The sequence below is a fragment of the Gymnoscopelus microlampas genome, assembly GCF_963454915.1.
Source record: "Gymnoscopelus microlampas genome assembly, chromosome: 1".
Lineage (NCBI taxonomy): Eukaryota > Metazoa > Chordata > Actinopteri > Myctophiformes > Myctophidae > Gymnoscopelus > Gymnoscopelus microlampas.
The window spans coordinates 23,247,522-23,270,350 of record NC_139962.1 but is presented as its reverse complement, the minus strand read 5'-3'; the positions used below and the strand labels follow the sequence as shown (position 1 = coordinate 23,270,350).

The 22,829-nt window shown below is 44.6% G+C and overlaps 1 protein-coding gene and 1 pseudogene across 2 annotated transcripts; both read left to right on the top strand.

Moving 5' to 3' along the window:
• Window positions 1–28: 28 nt before the first annotated feature.
• LOC311043218 (beta-1,3-galactosyltransferase 2-like) lies at window positions 29–916 on the top strand (the record flags this gene model as incomplete). Its single annotated transcript, XM_084054395.1, has 1 exon — window positions 29–916. One exon carries the CDS (start codon window positions 29–31, stop codon window positions 914–916), a length of 888 nt encoding a protein of 295 aa, XP_083910521.1.
• A 4,832-nt stretch (window positions 917–5,748) lies between these two features.
• On the top strand, window positions 5,749–22,558 carry LOC311043207 (toll-like receptor 13; annotated as a pseudogene). The gene is made up of 4 exons: window positions 5,749–5,905; window positions 20,184–20,744; window positions 21,424–21,541; window positions 22,340–22,558. The product of its transcript is annotated as a toll-like receptor 13 (transcript).
• The last annotated feature ends 271 nt before the right edge of the window (window positions 22,559–22,829 follow it).

The window sequence follows — 22,829 nt, the reverse complement described above, 5'->3', positions numbered from 1 at the left end:
CAGTATAACAGATACAACAGCCAAAGCAATGAGTGGTTATGCACTGCTCAAGTACTTTGTGGCTTATCCACATGCATACCACTTCACTGTGGATGAGCCGGGAAAATGTCAACAACAGAAGCCTTTCGTGGTTCTGATCGTCCCGGTGGCTCCCCACAATAGACAAGATCGTGACATCATCCGTAGGACATGGGGGAGTGAAAGCCCTGTGTTGGGCAAAGTGGTGAGTCTGTTCTTTTTGTTGGGACTGCCGACAGGAGAAAAGGCAGAACAAATCCAGCAGCAAGTGCTGGAGGAGAGCAGAGAGCACCGGGACCTGCTACAGAGTGACTTTCTGGACTGCTACAAGAACCTAACCATCAAGACCATGGTGATGTTGGAGTGGCTGGACTCGCGCTGCTCCGTGGCCTCCTATGCCATGAAGATTGATTCAGACATGTTTCTTAATGTGCACAACTTGGTCAAGATGCTGTTAAACGCTCCAAAGTACAAGTACATGACTGGGCTTGTGGTGAGTGAAGCTGAAGTTCTGAGAGACCCGGACTCTAAATGGTACCTCCCTGTTGATGTTTTCCCTGAGTCACAATACCCACGATATGCATTAGGACTGGGCTACGTTTTGTCCTTAGACCTGCCTAGAAAGCTTGTGGAAGCATCCAGGCATATTAAAGCTGTTTACATTGAGGATGTACATTTGGGATTGTGTATGAGATACCTGGGTATTACACCCACCAACCCGCCGAATTGGTCTCCGTTTAATGTGATCCCTGTGCCTTACAGTCGCTGTGCTTACTCCAGGCTAATAGCCACCACAACTGATGACAGCACTGATCTTGTGTCTTTGTGGATAGATTTGAAAAGACCAGGTCCTTTCTGTTGGCAGAGAAGATATAATATATTAAAGCACTTAACATAGTCATAGAGGGTGTACAGGTATGTTGTTTTTCTGTATGAAATGATGCATCAGATCAATGTTTACACTGATCTCTACCAAAAAGATTAGGGCATTAATTAGCGTGGACATTCCAAAATACCAGGTTTAGTGGCTTTGAATAAATATATCACTATTAAATTAAATCTTTAGCTATTTTCAACATTCATTAACGGTTGGTCTTCAACATGATCTGTAACCACTTAAACACTACACTTTATGGCCATATTTCACTTACATTATTTACTTTGTTGACCACAGGCCCATGGTCTCTTTACTCTCCTTTTTCCTCTCTACACCAAATCTCTTCACTTAAAATAGCCGAATAATGTTCGCCTATTATGACATGCACTCTAGGGTTCCTGTGGTTAATCCTTTGTTGTCCTCAGAACACCTGTTTTTGTCATAATTAGAAATGGGTAACATTGGTCCTTGGAACATGAATATTAAATTGGTTGCATCAGTGTGGTTAATGTATTTGTTCTGAACCCCATTTATTCTGTTTAGAAAACTACACCACCCGCTGGACGTTTTATGCATAGCGCTGGGTTTATGTGTAGCAGTGTGGCAATTAGTGCCAATTGAACTTTTTGAGTTCAGCTTGCATACTAGCAGCAAAGCCAAAGCAGCTCAGCAGACCACAAACATTCTTCAGCCTTGGTCAACATATGTCTGTGAGTAATAGTTTGTGATGCATTTGTGTTACTTGGTCATGTTTAAATGCTACTTACACAATTTATACCTACCTGTTATTGTAAGACATTTACCTGTAGCATTATGTTGAATTCATGGATGTTGTTTCATTGTGACTTGAAGATCTAATTTAACATACTCACCTACTACTTACCTTTTGTTACCTGCTAACCTGTATAAAAGAGAAAGAAATGACATATGTGAATATACTATGAATATAAAACACAAAATACTGAGGTATATTTAGAACATATGGCATGGGCATGCCATATGTTCTAAATTTAAGTTTCAAATGTTTCAAATCAGCCTCATGGCGGGGCTATAACAGGCCGATTCGGGTTTTTACCTATAACTGCACTGATCTGTGTAAAACTTTGTATGCTCACTCCCTAGAGGCTAAGCAAAAACCTTTGCCCTGCATTTTTCACATCTGCCTTTTATAGCGCCACCAGGAGGCCGACTTATGTAAAACATTTTTTGAGTGGTGCCAACCACTCCTTCATTTGACTTTGTCCGTATGTCCGTCCGTCCGTATGTCCGTCCGTATGTTTGAGCACGGCTGATTGGTCAAGCTTCACGTGACACGTGACAATATGTTGTCACGTGTCACGTGACAACATATTGTTGCTGATTGCAACACAAGGATGCAACCAGTTACACTTTCAAAGGCACCACTCTCTTCACACTGGGTGTGATTTTTAATATTACTCCTACAAATGTTGTCCAAACATCACGCAAATCGGTACACATTATCTCTATAGTCAAGTGTTCAAGACTGATCCATCTAATTGTTCCTATTCCATCCTGATTGGCGAATTCTGAACATTGCTGGCCCACAATAACCGACCTGACCTGGCGTAGACCTGTGCTCCGAGGAGCACTTTTTCTACTTTGAAATATTTTCTTTCATATCAGGTAATGATCATCAGACTCATAGCAATAACCCACCTATCTGACAACCTCCACCCTGTCAGTTTGAATGAATCTAGAATGTATGTGCAGGAAGAATGTATGTGCAGGATGCAATTTGCATACAGATGTGAGGGGACTTAATTTAATTGACAACGTTTTTTAAATGATCTTATTTTAAAAGATCCTCTCTCTCACTTATGCCAGTGTTCCCCCTGACCCCCTCCCCTCTGCCAAAGTTGGCACCCTTGCCTAAGGTGCCTACCCCTGATTTAGTTCCATTTGTACACTGTCAGAGTTAAATTAACAACCACAATGTTTCTGTACAGCATTTGTGAGTTTATCCTGGAGTGGATGTTATTTGTCTGGTACAAAGGTGTATATGAAATGGAATTTTATAATGACACATTGATTCATACCTGATTTTATGATGTGTTGTTTGCAAGATATTGATGGTGTGGTACTGTGTGTGTGTTGATTTATGAGGAAAAAATATAAAAAGAAAGAAAGAAAAATATTGTCCTGGCAATTACTGAAAGATAGTCGATGTTTTCAGTCTGACCATGATGTATCAATCTGACCAGATTTGTCAGATTCCGTCCAATTGGCTATGACTGCCTTCCACAGTGTGAGGTCCCTGGGTAGGCATTAGGCCTATGATGAGGAGTTCACTTTTCTAGTCTTTCTTTCTTTTTACACACACACACACACACACACACACACACACACACACACACACACACACACACACACACACACACACACACACACACACACACACACACACACAATTAGCCGAAAGAAGAAGAAAAAGGAGGAGGAGAAGAAGAAGAAAGTACATTTGGGTGTTTAAGCAGTGCCACATAGAGGTGTAACTACTAAATATCGTATCGTTTGACTTTGTATTGAATCGTTTTGCAATGCAAATAATCGTATCGAATCGTTCTGCAATGCAAATAATCAATTATATCAATACTAAGTACTTTTAAGAAGAAAAAAAGAGAGAGGGGTTTATATCCAGTATCCAGGTAATTATTTTTCACACAGAATTTTTGGGTAAATAAATAGTTACTATATCTATTTTAAATCATTGAATCGAATCGTATCGTTCTAAATTAACCTGTCCTGTATTGTTCATGTATCGTATCGACTAAATCACTGAATCGAAACGTATCGTATCGTTCTAAATTAACCTGTATCGTATAGACAACCAAGTATCGTGATACGTATCGAATCGTTGTTAAAACGTATCGTTACACCCCTAGTGCCACACAATCACTGAAATAAACTATACTGGAATCCCGATATACACCATAAAATCATCAGTGCTAATTTAATTCAGAGAGTAAATAAATGGAACCAATTGGACCGGTAAGGGTCCATTTGGTTCCATGTGTACACTCTTTGAGTTACAGAACTGTAAGGGTCAATTTGGGCCGACGATAGACCCCGGACCTGACGTTGAGAACCACTGCTTTATATTGAGGCCGTATTGCCATATATGGACCCAAAAATACAAGTCTCAACTGTCTTATGAAGCGTGGACTGGAGGCTATAAGATGTATGCTACAGTATGGTTCGTATTTACCATTTCTAGATTCTCTACTGAGACGTAGCATACAAATTATATAAGCTAATGTGTTCTCTTCAGCGTCATGCCTACAGAAAAGAGAGTCCAAGTAGCGCAAATACAGCCGCTCGCGGTCAAGGCCGAAGGCGATAAACGCAACAAGGCTGTTTATTGTCATTGTCCTAGCCTTGAACCTGACCTTGAACCCGGGTTCAAGGCCGATGAACAGGGCAAATCCAATGCCAATAAACAGGGCAAGTCTAAGGCCAATAAAAAGGACATGCCGAAGACCGAGTCCAATGTCCAGCTTGAGTCAGAGTACCTTTCTGGTTCTGAGACCGAGTCTGATGACTCCGAATCAGATGGACAGTACAAAGCCATGCACGATAACCAAGACCAGTCCGAGTCTGATGACCAGGATGAGTCCACGTCAGATGACTGTGATGAGTCTGAAGCTGATGACCGGGACGAGTCGGAGGCCTTGGATTTGTCCAGTTTTTCGGCCTTGAACGGGACAAGACCTAGTCCACTGAATGGGATACGGGAGAGTCCAATTAATTGTTCTGAGTCCGAGTCTGATGATGAGGCAGAGTCAGAGTCCAGTGACCGGTACGAGGCAGAGGCCGATGACCGGGATGAGTCTGAGGCCTTGGATTTGTCCTGTTTTTCAGCCTTCAACAGGACAAAGCCAACAAATGGGGCTAGTCCGAGCCCACTGACCGGGACGAGTCAGAGTTCGATGACCAGGCCAAGTCTGAGTCCGAGTATGAGTCTGATGAACAGTACAAGCCTGAGGCCGATTACTGGTACGAAGCCAATGACAGGTACAAGGCAGAGTCCAATGGCCGGGACGATGTTGAGTCCGGACACAAGGCATTGTCAGATGGCCGGTATGAGGCCGAGTCCAATGACCGGTATGAGGCAGAGTCCATTGACCGGTACGAGGCAGAGTCCTTTGACCGGTACGAGGCAGAGTCCTTTGATAGGGACGAGGCAGAGTCCTTTGACCGGGATGAGGCCGGGTCCTTTGACCGGGATGAGGCAGAGTCTGCAGAGTCTGAAGAGTCCGATGAATGGGAACAGTCTGAGGGTCATGTCTGGGACGAGGCAGAGTCCGATGTCTGGGACAGGTCCAATGAACGAGACAAGACAGAGTCCTATGATAGGGAGGAGTCCGATGCATGGGAGCAGTCTGAGGGTCATGACCGGGCCAAGGCAGAGTCCAATGAATGGGATGAGGCAGAGTCTGATGACTGGGACAAGTCTGATGACTGGGACGAGGCAGAGTCCAATGTCCGGGACAAGTCCATTGAACGGGATGAGGCAGAGTCCGATGTCCGGGACCGGGATGAGGCTCATGAACGGGGCGAGGTCAATGAACAACACAAAGCAAAGTCCGATAACAATGACAAGGAGTACGATGACCGTTACGAGGCCGAATTCGAATGGGATGACTCTGAGGCTCATGACCGGGACAAGGCCGATGAACGACACAAGGCAGGGTCCGATGACCGGGACGAGTGCAAGGCCGAGTCAGATGACCGGGACGATGCCAACGCGTCTGGTCGAGGCCAAATCTGATGAACGGGATAAGGACAAGGCCGATAAACTGGACAAATTCAAGGCCAATGAACAGGGCAAGTCCATGGCCAATAAACAGGATACGTCCAAGGCAGATGACCAGGATAAATCCATGACTAAAGCAGAGGTGAGAAGAAAAGATGATGCACGGGACACTTCCAAGGCTGATACACAGGACAAGACTGATGACCAGGACCAGCCGGGGTGGCTGTGGCTGAGGGGTGAGAGTGGCCATTTGTAAAACACAAATTTCCCACAGCTAATCCTGGTTTCATGTTGAATTGTCCTTGAGCAAGACACTGAACCCTAACTGGTCCCATTGGGGGTGGTACCTTCTAATGATTGTCTCCATTGTCATTTGTAAATGTGTGTGTATGGTAGAATGAAATTTGTGATTGTAAAGTGCTCTGCATGAAGGCACTTGAAATGCAGACATGTAGGCCCAAGAGCTGAATACCGGCCAATGAATGGAGAATATGGAAGCCAATGTGATATGAGGGAACAGGTTTAGCTGACACCAACTCAGGACTCCTGGATTGTCAGGGTTCAATGACAACTTTATTGTCAACAATACCAATCACAAAGTAAAAGGCACGTGAAATTCATTATGCACTGAATCCCACGCAACAGTTACAGTCTTAAGAAGAGCGAAGAGATAAACATTAGAGTTAAAACCTCAATGTGATAAGTGTAAAAACAAAAAGTGAATGGGGGTAGATTCGGGCTGAAACCTTTCCCACATATGGAGTCATACATATAGATGACTGAAATCATAGGTTGAGATCCACATGGGAGCTACGCCGTTATTAGACCCTGTCTTGTTTTTGTTATATTTACTCATCCCTGTGGAGACGGTGGTTTGATTCCTCCTTGATGCCTCTGGCTTGATTGAGACTGTGTTCTTTGTTGCTTGCTTCTGCACTGGCTTCCTATTTGATTGGTTCATGAATCATGACGTTCTTCTGCACTTGTGATGCTCTGCTGGTGAAATGAAGCAGCTGTGGACTAGTGTGACTACAGCAGTGAGTCTGAGAGTAACTATCACTTTCATTCTGATAAACTGGAGTTCCTGGCTCTAAAGTGGGCTGCCCTGGCTATGAGTTGGGGTTTTCCCCCCAATGAGGCTCAATTGCATAGAAATTTAATTTGGCGCATTTCACCCTTTGTAGTTGTTGTGAGAAGTAGATGTTTCTTATTTGTGCAAGTTTAGGCCACAAAATACTTTTGTGAATTATCCCTGCATGTGCAAGGGTTGAGGAGAGTGAGAGAATGGGTAGTGAAAATGAGGAAAGAGAAACAGCCGATCTACAAGGATACAACGCATCATAACGCGTTGTGACCTTGTAGATCTGCTATTGTCGCTGAATGTTAGCCCCAGAGTAGGGATGGTACAAGTGGTTAAACACTTTCAACCTGGCATTCCTATTTTGGCCATGTCTTTATAGGTGAACATTCACTGCATTCAATCAAAACTAGTGAAAATAGCATATCTACAAGTTCACAGTAGCTTGCTTTTACTGTAAATCTGCTATTTTTGCAATTTGTTGTACATTGTTGTAAAAAAAAAATATGCACATGTTTGGAGCATATCCAATCAGGGCTGCCAACCCTCCTGGATCCTGCAGGAGTCTCCTGGAGGATAACTCCTGGACCACAACTCCTTCTGGACTCCTGGGTTGCCATTTCTCTTGGATTTGGTATTACATCTATGTTGAAACAAATCGGTGGGTCGGACTCCCAAACCCCCCGCTTGGGGGGTATGTTCAGTGTATGCAATCATACAGAGATATTCACTTTTAAGTAATCAGGTGAGGACAGTTCAGTAACTATCAAATGATGGTAACATTGTACCTAAGAGAAAGAAACTCCAAGGGGTTTGAACTTCAGTGATTTTTTATATTATCCTCTACAAACACATTCTAGAGCATTGGACTGTGCAACATGTTGATTAATTACTTGACTAATACCCAAACCACACACCCCAAAATCTCCTGGATTCTGACAGTCCAATGTTGGCAACAGGCAAATGTTTATGTTACTGCAACCCGCTTTGATTTGCAGTAACATACTGTAGATTTCATTCAGCACTGCTTTGTTGCAGTGTGCGATTAAAGATTGAATCGGGAGGTTAAATCTCATAGCCCGAGGGGACGGGCTGGTCGGCTGAACCTGAAAAGTCAGTAAATGACCCTCCACCCCACATCGCCCCATCACTGGGATTGGCTGAGAAGCGCCATTGTTTCACTGTGGTTCCACTGTCCTAGAACACCTTCTAGGCGACTAGAAGGCGGTCCATTTGCAGATTGTTTAATTAGCTGCTACTGAAGTTTAATGACTTTAATAGCTGACCTAGAAGCTCTCAACGCATCGTGCTGTGAGCCATTTACCATTTCCAAAAAATCTTAAGAAATTTAACAATTTGGAAAGTTTTTGAACCATTTTAATAACCCAAATGTTGTACGGGGGTCCCTGTCAGCAACTGTCAGCACAGAAAGAATGGAAATACTCTAATAAAGTTACGTATTAACCCCAAAATGTGTGGTATAAAAATAGACAACTGTGTTGGTTGGAAAACAGTGCTGTGCTCTGCGCTGCTTTTTGCGCCGGGTGGAAGATAGGGCTCTTTCTGTTACCTGTGCCCCTCTGTTCAACCTTGTTGCTGTGGCTGCTATGACACCTGATCATCTCCAATGATCAATATCTTATCTTATGTCAAATTGGAAGAATACTGCCACAAACAAAATTCTCCTCTCAATGTGCGTGTGTGTGTGCACTGCCTGCAGTCAGTGGCAGAGCTATTTCTTCACATCATGAAAGACTTATTTCCACGGACTTAAGGTATTTTGCTAAGTGGGCATTTCTAGGGGGGCCTCTTCTTTCACTTCCCTCCACTATTAACACACCATGTCATTTGTGAGGTGTCAGCCCCGCTGTGGCGGGCACATGGACTGAGATGAACCCTGCATTCCCCTCAGACCTGCACATTGGACGGATGATGGTCACTGGCTTTTAGGAGTTCAGGTAAGCTTCAATATAGGGCTGCAATATAATCAACAGTTAATATTCAATCGAACGAATAGACTTAATTGATTATTTTATAAATTGATTATCTATATAAAATAATAAAATGAATAGTCTGTCCCCATTTTGGGAGCATGTCATTATAGGCTGAATGTTTAAAAAAAAAAGTCAAAACATGTAATAAAAAGTGAAAACAGCCTTTCTGTGTGTCACATCGACACATGGTCAGGGCCCTTTGTTGATATATAAAAATAAAAAAAACATAAAAGATTTGCTTCTCGGTTATTTGAAAAAAGCAACAATCAATGCAACAATCGCTTAGAAAATAATCGATCATTGCAGCCTTACTTAAAATTTTGAATTTCTTTGGTGCAGAAAGATGCTGAAAAGCATCCTGGAATCAATCTACAATTCCTGGGGACTTTTCTGTATTATGTGTTGCAAGGTTGATCTTGAAGGACATAGATGACAGATTTGTACATTGCATACAGTTCATTGTAAGAGGCAGAGGCTTCAGTGCATGGGGAAAACAAGGATGACTGGAGAATTGAATTAACTGAAATGCACACCACAGAGAGACTAATATTTTCTCAGACATTATGTAACAATAAAGCAGATGAATATTGTTCAAGGTGGATTAATGAGGCAACCTCAGTAAGTATTACATCATGTGTGTCTGAAGATTAAGAAACATCTCCATGTTAAACTGTTGTGACAACGACTGCAACTATCGATTATTTTCTTAACAATAATTCAATCGATATAGAGTACAGAAGTCCTGACGTCACTCGTCCATCCCCTGGTTCGTAAAGTAATTTCTCTATGGAGAATAACATTGCGTCATCTTAGAATCGTCTCATATAAGAATTGTGGTCCAAAAATAAACAAACTGTCTCGGCGATATTGTCAGGGAGGGGGCTCTGTATACTTTATGATAGTCAGTCACTCATATTTGAAACAGTCTGTGTCTGGCGAAAATGTAACTAATTCGTCGGAAATAACATTAGCGTTTTCTCACCGTCAGTTGATGGTTCATATCCATAAGAGTGAAACCACCGGGTTCATTTGTTTATTTTTGGAACACAGTTCTTATTTGACGCGTTATTAAACACGTCTATGGGAATTCAGAACGGGGGGGGGACCGCGACCCAGGTAGGATGTGTAAATTACGTCAGACTTCGGTGCTCTATTACCTTTTTGGTGAATCGAATATTCGAGAAGTGTGTTCTATTTTTATATATCAACAAATCAATTAACCACTTACGCAATATTTTGGTGTGGTGCACAAATAGTGAAAATAGTAGATGCTATTTTCACTATTTCTGTGCCCAAAAATGGATTGATTATTAATCGATAATTTTATTGAATTATCATATAATCGATTAAATCGATTAGTTGAAGTTCAATTAACTGTTGCACCCCTAGTGTCAACACAGCTGTATGTAGTTGTGATTGTTGAGAAAACAAGCATGTATTTTCATTATGAACTATGGCCAGATCTCAGTTTGTACTAAGAGTGGCCAGTTTCCAAAGCAACCGCCACTGGAGCGACCCGCCAGCGCCATGGAAGTCCATGGACAGTTTTACAACACGATAACTTGTTTTATTCTATAGTGGAGAAGAACACTGTCTGTTTATTTTAAATATGTTTCTGATTTCTCGCTTCAGGTCAGTTGTATTCAGAAGCAGTCACATAGCCTTGTATTGGACTCAACCTGTATAATAATCTGTTATATAGTACATGCGCATTTGTATTCCACATGAAGCACAACATTTGTTTACATCTTGTTATTGTGACGGTGGCCAGGTTGTCACATGTAACTTGCCACTTCTTTTTAGAATGCTGACACTCTTTACTTTGTCTCAATAATAAATAAATAACAATACACATTAAACTCACAACAATAAAATATCAGTTGCACGGTAAAGTGCGGGGTGCGTAATTACTGTGAGAATAATACTGTTTGTTAGGTACTGCAAGACTACGCCACCTTTTTATTTAAGAGGTAGGGTCCTCTGTAACACTCTTTCTTAGGCTATTCACAGGTTCGAGTTTACCCAGGTAAGTACAATACTTTTAAATGAGAACAACACTTCAACACATATCCCTTGGAGAAAGCTGGACGGAAACAGGTTTGTATAAAAAGGTAATCTATTTTATTAAGCTAATACAGTGGCGTCTATAAGCCATAAAATATTGAAAAGCATAAACAAAATATAACACTAATTCTAAAACCTCAACCTCCTAATGCGCCCACTAACTAACTAAAATACAGGAATACAGACAATCACCAAACACTAAAAACAGACAGGGCTTGTGCAAACTATAGCAAATAAATAATGAATTTAGCGTTAAAGTGCCAACTATTACTGAAGCAGTAAAGTGCCAAGTGCCAATTCAATTGCTATATGTCATATACTCATCACGGTTCAATGCAAAAGGTGGGAATGTCCTTATATGGGGTTTAACTGGAGCGGGGGTTTAGGCCAGGAATCACTGTCTCTTCTTGTCTTCGTGCGTATTGCCTGCAATCATAGAAACTAGAACCAGTTCATCTGTTCAGGTATATTTCACATATGAGGTTTAGGACCGTGGGTTTATAAAGGTAACGTTGCATAGAAGGACACTTACTCGCCCGCCAGACTGTACGTCTGGCTTTGAGGGTGTGAAGCGCGCAACGTTATCGCCACTGGACCTCTCCTCCGTTCCTTGGTTCGTCTGTCTGTCCTCCCCGTCTCTGCTGCTACTGCGCCGTCTGCTCACCGTCCGCTGCTGGTGGCTTGGTACGTGCCGCGATCACTGTATTCCCCACCTCTGCTCCGTGGTATGTCTGCTCCTCCTGTGCACAACCGTCCCTTCTGGCTGTCACTTCCACACTGCCCTGTATGCCTGTCTCTCTGCTGTCCAAGTGGCTCGCGCTCACTTTTGAATAAGGTGGGCCACACCCTACTCCGCCCTCATTCGCTCTGCCACCAGCGTGACCTGGGGACATTGGCCGTCCGCTGTCACAAGGCCAATGTCACACAGCCTATAGGGGAGTCCAATGTCAAGTGGCTCGGGGACCGGGGGGAAATACATTGTCAACCATAAAACATGCAGTGCAGAAATATAGTTAAGAGAATGATGTTTTTAAGTGCGTAATACAGGTTTTTCATCATCAATAAAAAATGTTACAATTTGGTTTCACCCCCCTGCTTTGACCCTGTCACATCCCCCCCCACTTTTCCGTTGCCAGTCCCTGCAACTGTCCCTAATCATGTCCATACCTCTGGGGTGGCTGGCCTATATTTGCTCTTCCCGAGCGCCGTGGCTCATCTGGTGCTCTCGGGACGGAGAGAAACCCATAATACTGCGGCGTTGTTGCTTCTACCTGCTCGGGCTGCACTACAGCTGGGGGGTCCTCGTGGGGCGACCTGGGGGCTACACACACTTTCAACGCATTTCTATGTATGGTCTTTTCTCGCTCCCCCTTCTCGGGTCTGACTCGGTACACCAACCCCGTAGCTCCCACCTGTTCCATCACTGCGTAAGGCTCGGGGTCCCACCACGTACTCAATTTCCCCTGGCCATCTCTCTTCCTATTTCGAATCCACACTCTCTCTCCTGGTAATAGGGGTGTAATACCGGCCCTACGGTCATAAACCTGCTTTCTCCTCTTGGCCGTTTCTCCCATCCTCTCCCCTGCGGTCCTATAAGCTGTCGCCATTCTCTGTTGGTGGTCCTGTACCCAGCCACCCACTCCCATGCGCTCTTGCGCTGACTGCACTCCTAACTGGACATCTATAGGGCGCCTCAAATGTCGGCCAAACATTAAGTAGGCGGGGGCATAACCCGTAGCACTATGGATCGTGTTGTTATAAGCATGAACTAACTCGGGTAAGTGCTCATTCCATCTTCCTTGTTTATCAGTGTCTAGTGATCGCAACATGTTCAGTAATGTCTGATTAAATCGTTCCACTCCACCGTTCCCAGCCGGGTGGTACGGAGTGGTGCGACTTTTTGCAATACCATAAGTCTGACATAAATGGTGCATTAACTCGGACTCGAAGTTGGGGCCTCGATCTGAGTGGAACCGGGCCGGACAGCCGAACGGCTGGATAATATGCGTCCATAACGCACGGACAGTGGTGTGCGCAGTCTGGTCTCGGGTGGCAATAGCCCAACTATAACGGGTGAATAAGTCAGTAGCTACCAGAATGTTTTGCCACGCATCAGCAGGCCTACCTAATGTGAGGAAATCAATGGCTATTACTTCTAGTGGATATGAGACTTCAAAGGGTTGTAAGGGGGCCCGAGGCTCTGACCTGTTCCTCTGCAGGCTGCAGGCGACACAACCCTGTTGTAACTGACGCACCGCTCCCTCCATGCCTGGCCAATAGAACCGACGTCGCAGCTGGGCCAAGGTCCTCTCCAACCCAGCATGCGCCGCGGCCGTGTGGATTCCTCTCCATACCTCCTCTCTGCGTGAACCTGGACAAATGATCTGTGAGTATTGTTCTTTGGTATAAGGATCGGTCACCTTCCTATATAACACATGATTTCGTATAATCAGTTTGTTCCACTGGCGTAACAGTTGGCGCGCTCCCCGAGTCCAATTCTTCCTCTCCACCATATTAGGGGCTCTCCCCCGTTCCACGCACCTCTTCACCACCTGCACATCTGGATCCCGATCCTGCGTCTCTCTCCACTCATCCTCCCGGGCTGCTGGCGTCGATTGTACAGCCGCCACATCTACAGGCTGCACTGGGAACCGCGATAGGGCATCAGCGTTGGCGTTGTTTTTGCCCGGTCGATACTTGATGTCGAAAGTAAACGACGCAAGTTGAGCAGCCCACCGTTGTTCCACAGCTCCCAATCTAGCCGTTTGGAGATGCGCAACAGGGTTATTGTCCGTGAATATTGTGAATCGAGCGCCAGTGAGATAATCTTTAAACTTCTCGGTCACGGCCCATTTAAGGGCCAAAAGCTCCAATTTGAACGAGCTATAATTTGCGTCATTCTGCTCGGTCGGGTGGAGACTGCGGCTTGCATAAGCTATTACACGTTCGTGACCGTCTTGGACCTGGGCTAGAACCGCTCCCAACCCACGGCCACTCGCATCAGTGTAAACCACAAAAGGCTGTGTATAATCCGCATACGCTAACACCGGGGCTTGTGTGAGGGCACTCTTTAACGCATCAAACGCCCGCTGGCACTCCGAAGTCCACTCGACTTTACACTGGTGGGATTTTACGTCATTTGGGATTCCTATCAATAAGTTGTTTAAGGGTCGTGCTATAGCAGCAAAAGAGGACACGAAACGCCTATAGTAACCCGCTAGACCTAGAAACGCGCGGACCTCGCGGACCGTTGAGGGTGGTGTCCAGTCCCGCACTGCCACCACTTTCTCCGGATCGGGCCGCACTCCCTCTTTGTCCACGACATGGCCCAGAAATTGCACTTCCCTCCGCAGAAGTTTGCATTTGTCTAACCGCAGCTTCAGTCCATGTCTCCACAGGCGTTGGAAGACGAGCTCGAGGTGCTGTAGATGAGAGGAGAAGTCAGGTGAATATACTATAATGTCATCAAGATATACCAGCAAGGATTCTGTCACCTGACCACTCAGACACTGCTGCATCAGCCTCTGGAACGTCGCGGGCGCATTACAAAGCCCGAACGGCATGCGTTGAAACTCGAACAGGCCCAGCGGGGTCGTAAAGGCGGTCTTCTCCCGGTCCCGGGGATCCATTCCTACTTGCCAATACCCGCTGGCCAGGTCTAACGTGGAGAACCATTGCGCCTTCGTCAGGCTGGTGAGCGTCTCTTCTATCCTGGGTAGGGGGAAGGCGTCCTTGTGCGTCACGGCGTTAAGTTTCCTGTAGTCGACGCAGAACCTCCAGCTGCCATCTTTCTTCTTGACCAGTACGATAGGTGCCGCCCACGGACTGCAACTCTCCTTGATGACTCCCTTCTCCAGCATCTCATTCAGGAGGGTCTTCATCTCCCGGTACATGGAGGGCGGCAACGGCCGGTGTCGCTCTCGTATGGGTGCCGCGTCTCCGGTCGGTATCTGGTGTTGCACGACGTCCGTCCGTCCGAAATCCTCGTCATGGATGGCGAACACCTTCTTCCACCGACACAACATCTCGTGTAACTCTCTCTTCTGCGCCTCCGGCAGGTCATCACGCTCCGTCAACACTTCCATCTCTTCGGGCAGGGTCTTCAGTGGTCCATCATCTTCCACACTGATTACGGCCACTTCCACCTCTCCGTCGGTCCCCAGGGACAGGCTCAGGTCCCTGCCGCCTCGGACATCCGCTTCTTCCACCGGGTACAGCCTCCCCAGCTTCTGGTGGCGGTCCAGGACCAGACTATATGCGTGTGGGTTGCACACTCGTATGGGAACACGTCCGTGGCGCACCGTGACGAGGGCACGGGCCACTCCCAAATCTTTTCCATCCGGCAAGGCTTCCATCAAGGCCTCGTAGTCCGCTCCATTTGGTCCTCTCCAAGCGCGGCCCCAGATCATCACTTCACTCTGCGCGGGGATTCGAATCTTCCGCCGGCCGACCGGCCACACATAACCGATGGACCCATCTTCGTTCGTCACTGCCTCCACCCTCCTACAGGTGGCGAATGCGTCCTTCCACAGCGTCCTTCCCTGCTGACATGGAAACACAGGCCTCCCAGGCCATTTAAAGAGGGCATGCCATACAGCGTTCACGACATTCATCCCAATAATCAGCGGTTGAGTACAATGTTCATCTTTCACGATTACAACTCCTCTCCCTGGGATCTTCATTCCCTCCAGCTCTAGGTCCAATATGGCATAGCCAGTGTACGGTAAGTCAAGACCATTAGCGGCGCGTAATTTAAAAACAAGGGGCCCATTTCCCAACGTTAGGTGTGAGAATTTTTCCTCAAATAAGCTTTGCTGCATTAATGTGACTTGTGACCCAGTATCCAGTAACCCCCTTAAGTGGACTCCTCCCATAGTGATCCCAATAGTCGGACAGTCCCCAATAAACACTTCATTAGCCCTTGATCTGGCGAGTGCGCGCTGCACCCCTGTCTCCCGGACCTCGGCGACAGGGCGTACTAGTTTAAATGATTGGGGTCAGATTTACAAAAGCGAGCAATGTGCCCAGACTGCCTACAGCTCCTACAGATCGGCCTACCTCCCTCATCCCACTCGTTGCGTTGGTACGGCTCCCGGCGTCGTTCAGATGGAGGCGAACCGCGAGGTCGTGTATCGGTGGTGTTGGGTCGAAGGAGCGGTCTGATCTCTTTCATGAGCTCCTGCGTAAACCCCTGCATTTGCGATTTGACGTCTTCCATAATCTCCTGTTTCAGTTTCTCTCTCCATTCAGATTCCTGTGAGGGTGTTGGGATAGAGACAGGTTTAACAGCATGGCACAAGATTTCAGCAGTCCCTTCTCTTCTATGTTCAGTGTCTAGTAGGAAGGCCTCATTTTTTAGGGCGGCGAAGTCTTCTGTGGGGTTTCGACGGGCATATATTCTTAAGGCTTGACCCAGAGGGCCTTCAGACAGTCCTACAAGTAACTGCTCTCGCAGAATGGCATCGGAGGGAGCGGTGTCTGGGTCGAGCCGCCGCAGCCCGCAGAACAACTCTCTAAGCCTCAAAATATAAGCCTGCACACTTTCGCCTGCGCGTTGCGCACAGCCATAGAACAAGGCACGAGCTTGGGAAGCAGAAACAGATGTTTTATACAACGTGTCTAAACATTTAAAGACTTTGGCCACTGTATTGCGATCTTCCTTGTCAATTACACTAATTTGTCGCTTAGCTTCCTCAGTAAGGGTCTGTACTACAAAAGCAACTTTTTTCTCCTCTGTTAAATCCTGAGTGCCCAATAATCCTTTAATCTGTTCTCTCCATTCCCTGTATTTCTCCTCACCTTCTATGCCCGAAAACTTAGGTAGCCACGGTGCCCCTGGATACACTGGCATCATCATCATTACTTTCTTGATTCAACCAAACAAAACAAAACAAAAAGCAGCAAAACAGCAAAATTTCAATACAGTTTCTCTTAGGGATTTTGTGTTGTTCTCTACCCAGTCCTGCCGCGCTACGCCAAATATGTGACGGTGGCCAGGTTGTCACATGTAACTTGCCACTTCTTTTTAGAATGCTGACACTCTTTACTTTGTCTCAATAATAAATAAATAACAATACACATTAAACTCACAACAATAAAATATCAGTTGCACGGTAAAGTGCGGGGTGCGTAATTACTGTGAGAATAATACTGTTTGTTAGGTACTGCAAGACTACGCCACCTTTTTATTTAAGAGGTAGGGTCCTCTGTAACACTCTTTCTTAGGCTATTCACAGGTTCGAGTTTACCCAGGTAAGTACAATACTTTTAAATGAGAACAACACTTCAACACATATCCCTTGGAGAAAGCTGGACGGAAACAGGTTTGTATAAAAAGGTAATCTATTTTATTAAGCTAATACAGTGGCGTCTATAAGCCATAAAATATTGAAAAGCATAAACAAAATATAACACTAATTCTAAAACCTCAACCTCCTAATGCGCCCACTAACTAACTAAAATACAGGAATACAGACAATCACCAAACACTAAAAACAGACAGGGCTTGTGCAAACTATAGCAAATAAATAATGAATTTAGCGTTAAAGTGCCAACTATTACTGAAGCAGTAAAGTGCCAAGTGCCAATTCAATTGCTATATGTCATATACTCATCACGGTTCAATGCAAAAGGTGGGAATGTCCTTATATGGGGTTTAACTGGAGCGGGGGTTTAGGCCAGGAATCACTGTCTCTTCTTGTCTTCGTGCGTATTGCCTGCAATCATAGAAACTAGAACCAGTTCATCTGTTCAGGTATATTTCACATATGAGGTTTAGGACCGTGGGTTTATAAAGGTAACGTTGCATAGAAGGACACTTACTCGCCCGCCAGACTGTACGTCTGGCTTTGAGGGTGTGAAGCGCGCAACGTTATCGCCACTGGACCTCTCCTCCGTTCCTTGGTTCGTCTGTCTGTCCTCCCCGTCTCTGCTGCTACTGCGCCGTCTGCTCACCGTCCGCTGCTGGTGGCTTGGTACGTGCCGCGATCACTGTATTCCCCACCTCTGCTCCGTGGTATGTCTGCTCCTCCTGTGCACAACCGTCCCTTCTGGCTGTCACTTCCACACTGCCCTGTATGCCTGTCTCTCTCCTGTCCAAGTGGCTCGCGCTCACTTTTGAATAAGGTGGGCCACACCCTACTCCGCCCTCATTCGCTCTGCCACCAGCGTGACCTGGGGACATTGGCCGTCCGCTGTCACAAGGCCAATGTCACACAGCCTATAGGGGAGTCCAATGTCAAGTGGCTCGGGGACCGGGGGGAAATACATTGTCAACCATAAAACATGCAGTGCAGAAATATAGTTAAGAGAATGATGTTTTTAAGTGCGTAATACAGGTTTTCCATCATCAATAAAAAATGTTACAATTTGGTTTCACCCCCCTGCTTTGACCCTGTCACATTATCCTTCTACTTTCTTTGATATTTCAGTCTCAGGTGAGAACATGGGACAAGTCTGGCTTTAAAGGGAACTTAAGACATGTGGAGTATAATATAAAGAATCAATCTAGAGTTACAGATCAAATAAAAGGTTACATGATGTGACCTGAGTGTTTTACTGTTGTATCCTCTTTAGATCATCAATACTGAACAGTGTTGTCACCAACCAGTGTCCACAGCAAGAATTACTCCATCAAAAGTTCCTGACCGTTCACCCTGAAGACAGCAATGATGCAACAGACAGGAAGTTGGCATTGTTTCCCCTTCTTATTTCTGTTGTGCACGCTTCATCTTTGTCCCATACTGGCTTACATCCTGAAAGACTGCACTGTTGTTTACTCTGAAAATGCCACTGCTGGTGTTTCAGTGGATTGTGAACATCGTCAACTCGTTATCATACCAGACGACATTCCCAGAGACGTTACATCATTAACACTCCAGCATAATGACATTAGATTTATACACAGGGCCGATTTTTACAATCTGTCAAATCTTGTAGATTTGGAACTGAGTTATAATAAAATATGTAATGTAGATGATGGGGCTTTTATCGATTCGATGGAACTTAAGGTGCTCAGTATGTACCACAACAAACTAACAACACTGTCAGATGATATGTTTCATGGACTGTCTAACCTGTTGATACTGCGCTTGGATTATAACGAAATCCAATTCATCAACCCTGCTGCCTTCCAGTTACTCCCCAGTTTACAGACACTAAATCTAAATTTCAACTATATACATCAAATTACAGATATCATCACCATCTTACAACTACCACGCTTGCAGGTGCTGAACATCTCAATTCATGAGTTGACTTTTCAGTCAAAAGATCTACCCTTAAACATGTCCTCTGAGCTCAGGGAGTTGAGAGTTGATTCAAAGTCGATAAAAAAGTTTAGCATCCCCACAGCTGTATTTCCATATCTTGAGACAGTCGACCTGATGACCTGTTGTAATTTGTCTGGATGGGAATGGGACATACCTGACAAGTACTTTCTCAGGAATATAACTAAGGCATATTTTTCGGATCCTTTTCTGTCTTTTAACAACATCATAAAGTCTCTACAGAGCCTTGATTCACTTGAGTACCTAGAGTTGTGCAACATGGAGAAGAGGATAAACAGAGGTCTCTTAAATATTGCCTGCAAAATACCCACACTGAGGGCACTCAACCTACAGACTAATAACATTGCAAATTTAAGTGAAACACTGTCACCTTGTACTCACCTAAGCAACCTGGATCTATCCCTTAATTACCTGACTGAACTGTCTAAGGATTCAATCAAACAAATGAAGCAACTGAGTCACCTGAACCTCGCCGGCAACCAGCTTTCCAAAGTCCCAGACGATGTTAAGAATCTCTCAATGCTTCAGTATCTAAACCTGAATGACAATCATATTAATGATTTAAGCTGCTTAGACTTCTTCAATTTAACAAGACTCACACACCTTCTACTAGATAACAACCGCATCTCTGAACTGAAAGAATGTGTTTTTCAAGATCTCAATGAGTTAAAGGTTCTAACTATGAATGACAATCTCATGTGGATGTTTGACAATATGTTCAGTATTGGTCTACATAAACTAGAAGTCTTGAATTTAAATCGGAATCCCATTGCATTTGTCGGACAGGGGGATTTTAACAGTCTGAAATCGCTCAAACATTTAAGTGTTGAATCAGACAAAGTGTTAGGGTTTGATGGCACCGCTTTTGAAGGACTGGATGAACTTGAAACTCTTAGTCTAATTTTGAATGTCGTTGAAATCAAAATGACATCTTCACTTCCCCTTGAGTTACCTTTACTGAAGAGCCTGAAGAGCCTTAAAATACAAAGCAATGTACACATTGTTAGTCCTTACAGCACATTTAAAAATACACCACAGCTCGAGGCTCTCGATCTCTCCAAATATAAACTGAAGTCCCTGGACTTCCTAGCACAAGCCAACCTGACTCGCGTCTCTTGGCTGGACTTGAGCGAGAACGAGTTGACGGTGATCAATGTCTCTGTGTTCCGTTTCCTCCCTGCTCTCAGGTATGTTAACATGGCTGACAACCCTTTCGCTTGTGACTGTTCTAATTCTGACTTTCTCGAGTGGGTGCTGAACAACAACCAAACGACAATAGTTGCCGCTCACCGCTACACTTGTGCCTATCCTCTGGCTAAAATGGGAACAAGGTTTCTGGACTTTGACTATCATTCCTGTTGGATGGATGCTAGCTTCATCTGCTATGTTGCCTCCACTTGTGCGATTGTGCTAACTCTGCTCACATCCTTCACCTACCACTTCCTGAGGTTGCATCTACTCTATGCCTACTACCTCTTCCTGGCCTTCCTTTATGATGCCAAGGAAAGAAAGAGGGGGTGTCCTCAGCGTTACGATGCCTTCATCTCATACAACGTTCACGATGAGCTCTGGGTTTACAGAGAAATGCTTCCAGTGCTGGAGGGAGAGCAGGGCTGGAAACTCTGTCTACACCACCGAGACTTCCAACCAGGTACAAACCTCTGTCTGTCTCTCACTCTGTTATCTAAATCTGTCTCCTACTCCCTTTCTGTCACCAACACTTGTAAACAGAGACCTCTCTCTGGTCTTTAGTACTATCATTATGACAGGCAGTGGTGGAAAATAACTAAAGTGCATTTACCCAAATACCATTTTGAGGTACAATTACTTTACTTTAGTATTTCCATTTAAAAAAATGGTATGCAGGTATAGCCTACTAATGCTTGACTGTAGTGCTAGTGCTAGTGTAGTGGTTAGCGCGCCATGCCTCCTGCAGGAGACGCGTCTGAAGCCTGTGCTGGCCTCCAGACATAAATAAAGAAGATAACTAATGCTCTTCTACATCTCAGAGGAAATGTTGTACTTTTCATGTTACAAATTTTGACAGCTTTAGTTACTTATGAAATTTAGATTATTAACATACGGTAGGCTATACAAATTTCTTTTCCTTGTAGATATCCTATTTTTGAAAGATTGATTTGAAAACTTTTGAAAGAGATTATGAAACAAAACTTTTATACTTTTACTCAAGTAAACTTTTACTTGTAACAGTATTTCTACATTGTGGACAATATTTTATTACTGTCAGTCTGTCACTGTCTGTCTGTCTGTCTGTCTGTCTGTCTGTCTGTCTCTTATAAGATGTGAAATAGTTTCTGGCTGATTTCCAGGTAAACCCATCATAGAGAACATTACAGAGGCCATCTATGGCAGCAGAAAGACCATCTGTGTGATCAGCCATCATTACCTGGAGAGTGAATGGTGCTCCAGAGAGATCCAGATGGCCAGGTGGGGGCGCTATTTCTCTGACATTTCACTGCACAATCTTGAGTGTTATTTATTTATTTATTTATTTACAGATTCATTAAGTCAGTGATCCCCAAATGTATACAGTATATTTGCCATCGACCCCCATTTGAAAATATTTTGTTCCAGGGACCTCCAAATAAGATTTGTGTTGAATGTTTTCAAAATTATTCAGAATTATTCAAAAATTCTCAAGCTATTTTGAAAATTGCAGATCACGATGGTACACATTGCCATGCGTGTTGAGTTTGTAGTTCGGGTTAAAGTGGTTAAACTGAATTTGATGCTATATTAGCTACATCATTTTGCCGGGGACCCCCTGGAGTCCTCAGACCCCACTTTGAGAACCACTGCACTACAGCAGCAGCTAATTAAATAATCTGCCAACCGGACCACCTTCTAGTCACCTTTATGTGAGGCAGAGCTTAAAATATGCTGTTAATTGGTGGAATGTACTAAACATGGGTCCATGTTGAGAAGGCCTACATTAAGAAATGTCCCATCATTTCTATATTCCAATGCTGTGATGGATTGATATAAAAAAATATTTCTAATTTGTACTTTTGAATACTTTTAAAAGCATTTTTTTAAAAGCAAGTATACTCCAGTACTTTAAATCAAGTACAAGCTTGACTGAGCAACTGTCACTTGTAGCTGAGTAATATTTGACCAGGAATATATCTACACTTTAACTCAAGTACTGTGGTTGAGTACTTTGTCCACGCCGGCACCGCTGCCCTGTTGGTTACAGTAAAGTGTCTCTCCTCTCCATGTGTGCAGCTACCGTCTGTTTGATGAGAAGAAGGACGTATTGATCCTAGTGTTTCTGGAGGACATTCCAGCCCAGCAGTTGTCTCCCTACTATCACATGAGGAAGCTGGTGAAGAGACACACCTACCTGAGCTGGCCCCAGGCTGGACAGCACACTGCACTGGACTGTTCTGGCAGAACATACGCAGAGCTCTGGAGACATCCATGCAATGCGAGGATGCGGAGTAGCAGATGCCAACTCGGGACTCCTGGATTGCTGCCCACCACTCCTTCCTCCTTCCTGGTTCTCAACCTGTGGGTCAGGGTCCCCACATGATTTTGGGGGATTACCAAACATAATCAACAAACGATACTATAAAAACTGGTCAAACATTGCCCAAATTGTCAAATAATAAAAGAAAGAGGCGAACATTTAAAAAAAAATCACAATATTTATCTGTGGAACCGAGTCAAACTAAATGTAGTGCCTCAACTCCTACAATTCCAAGTGCTTGTCAGG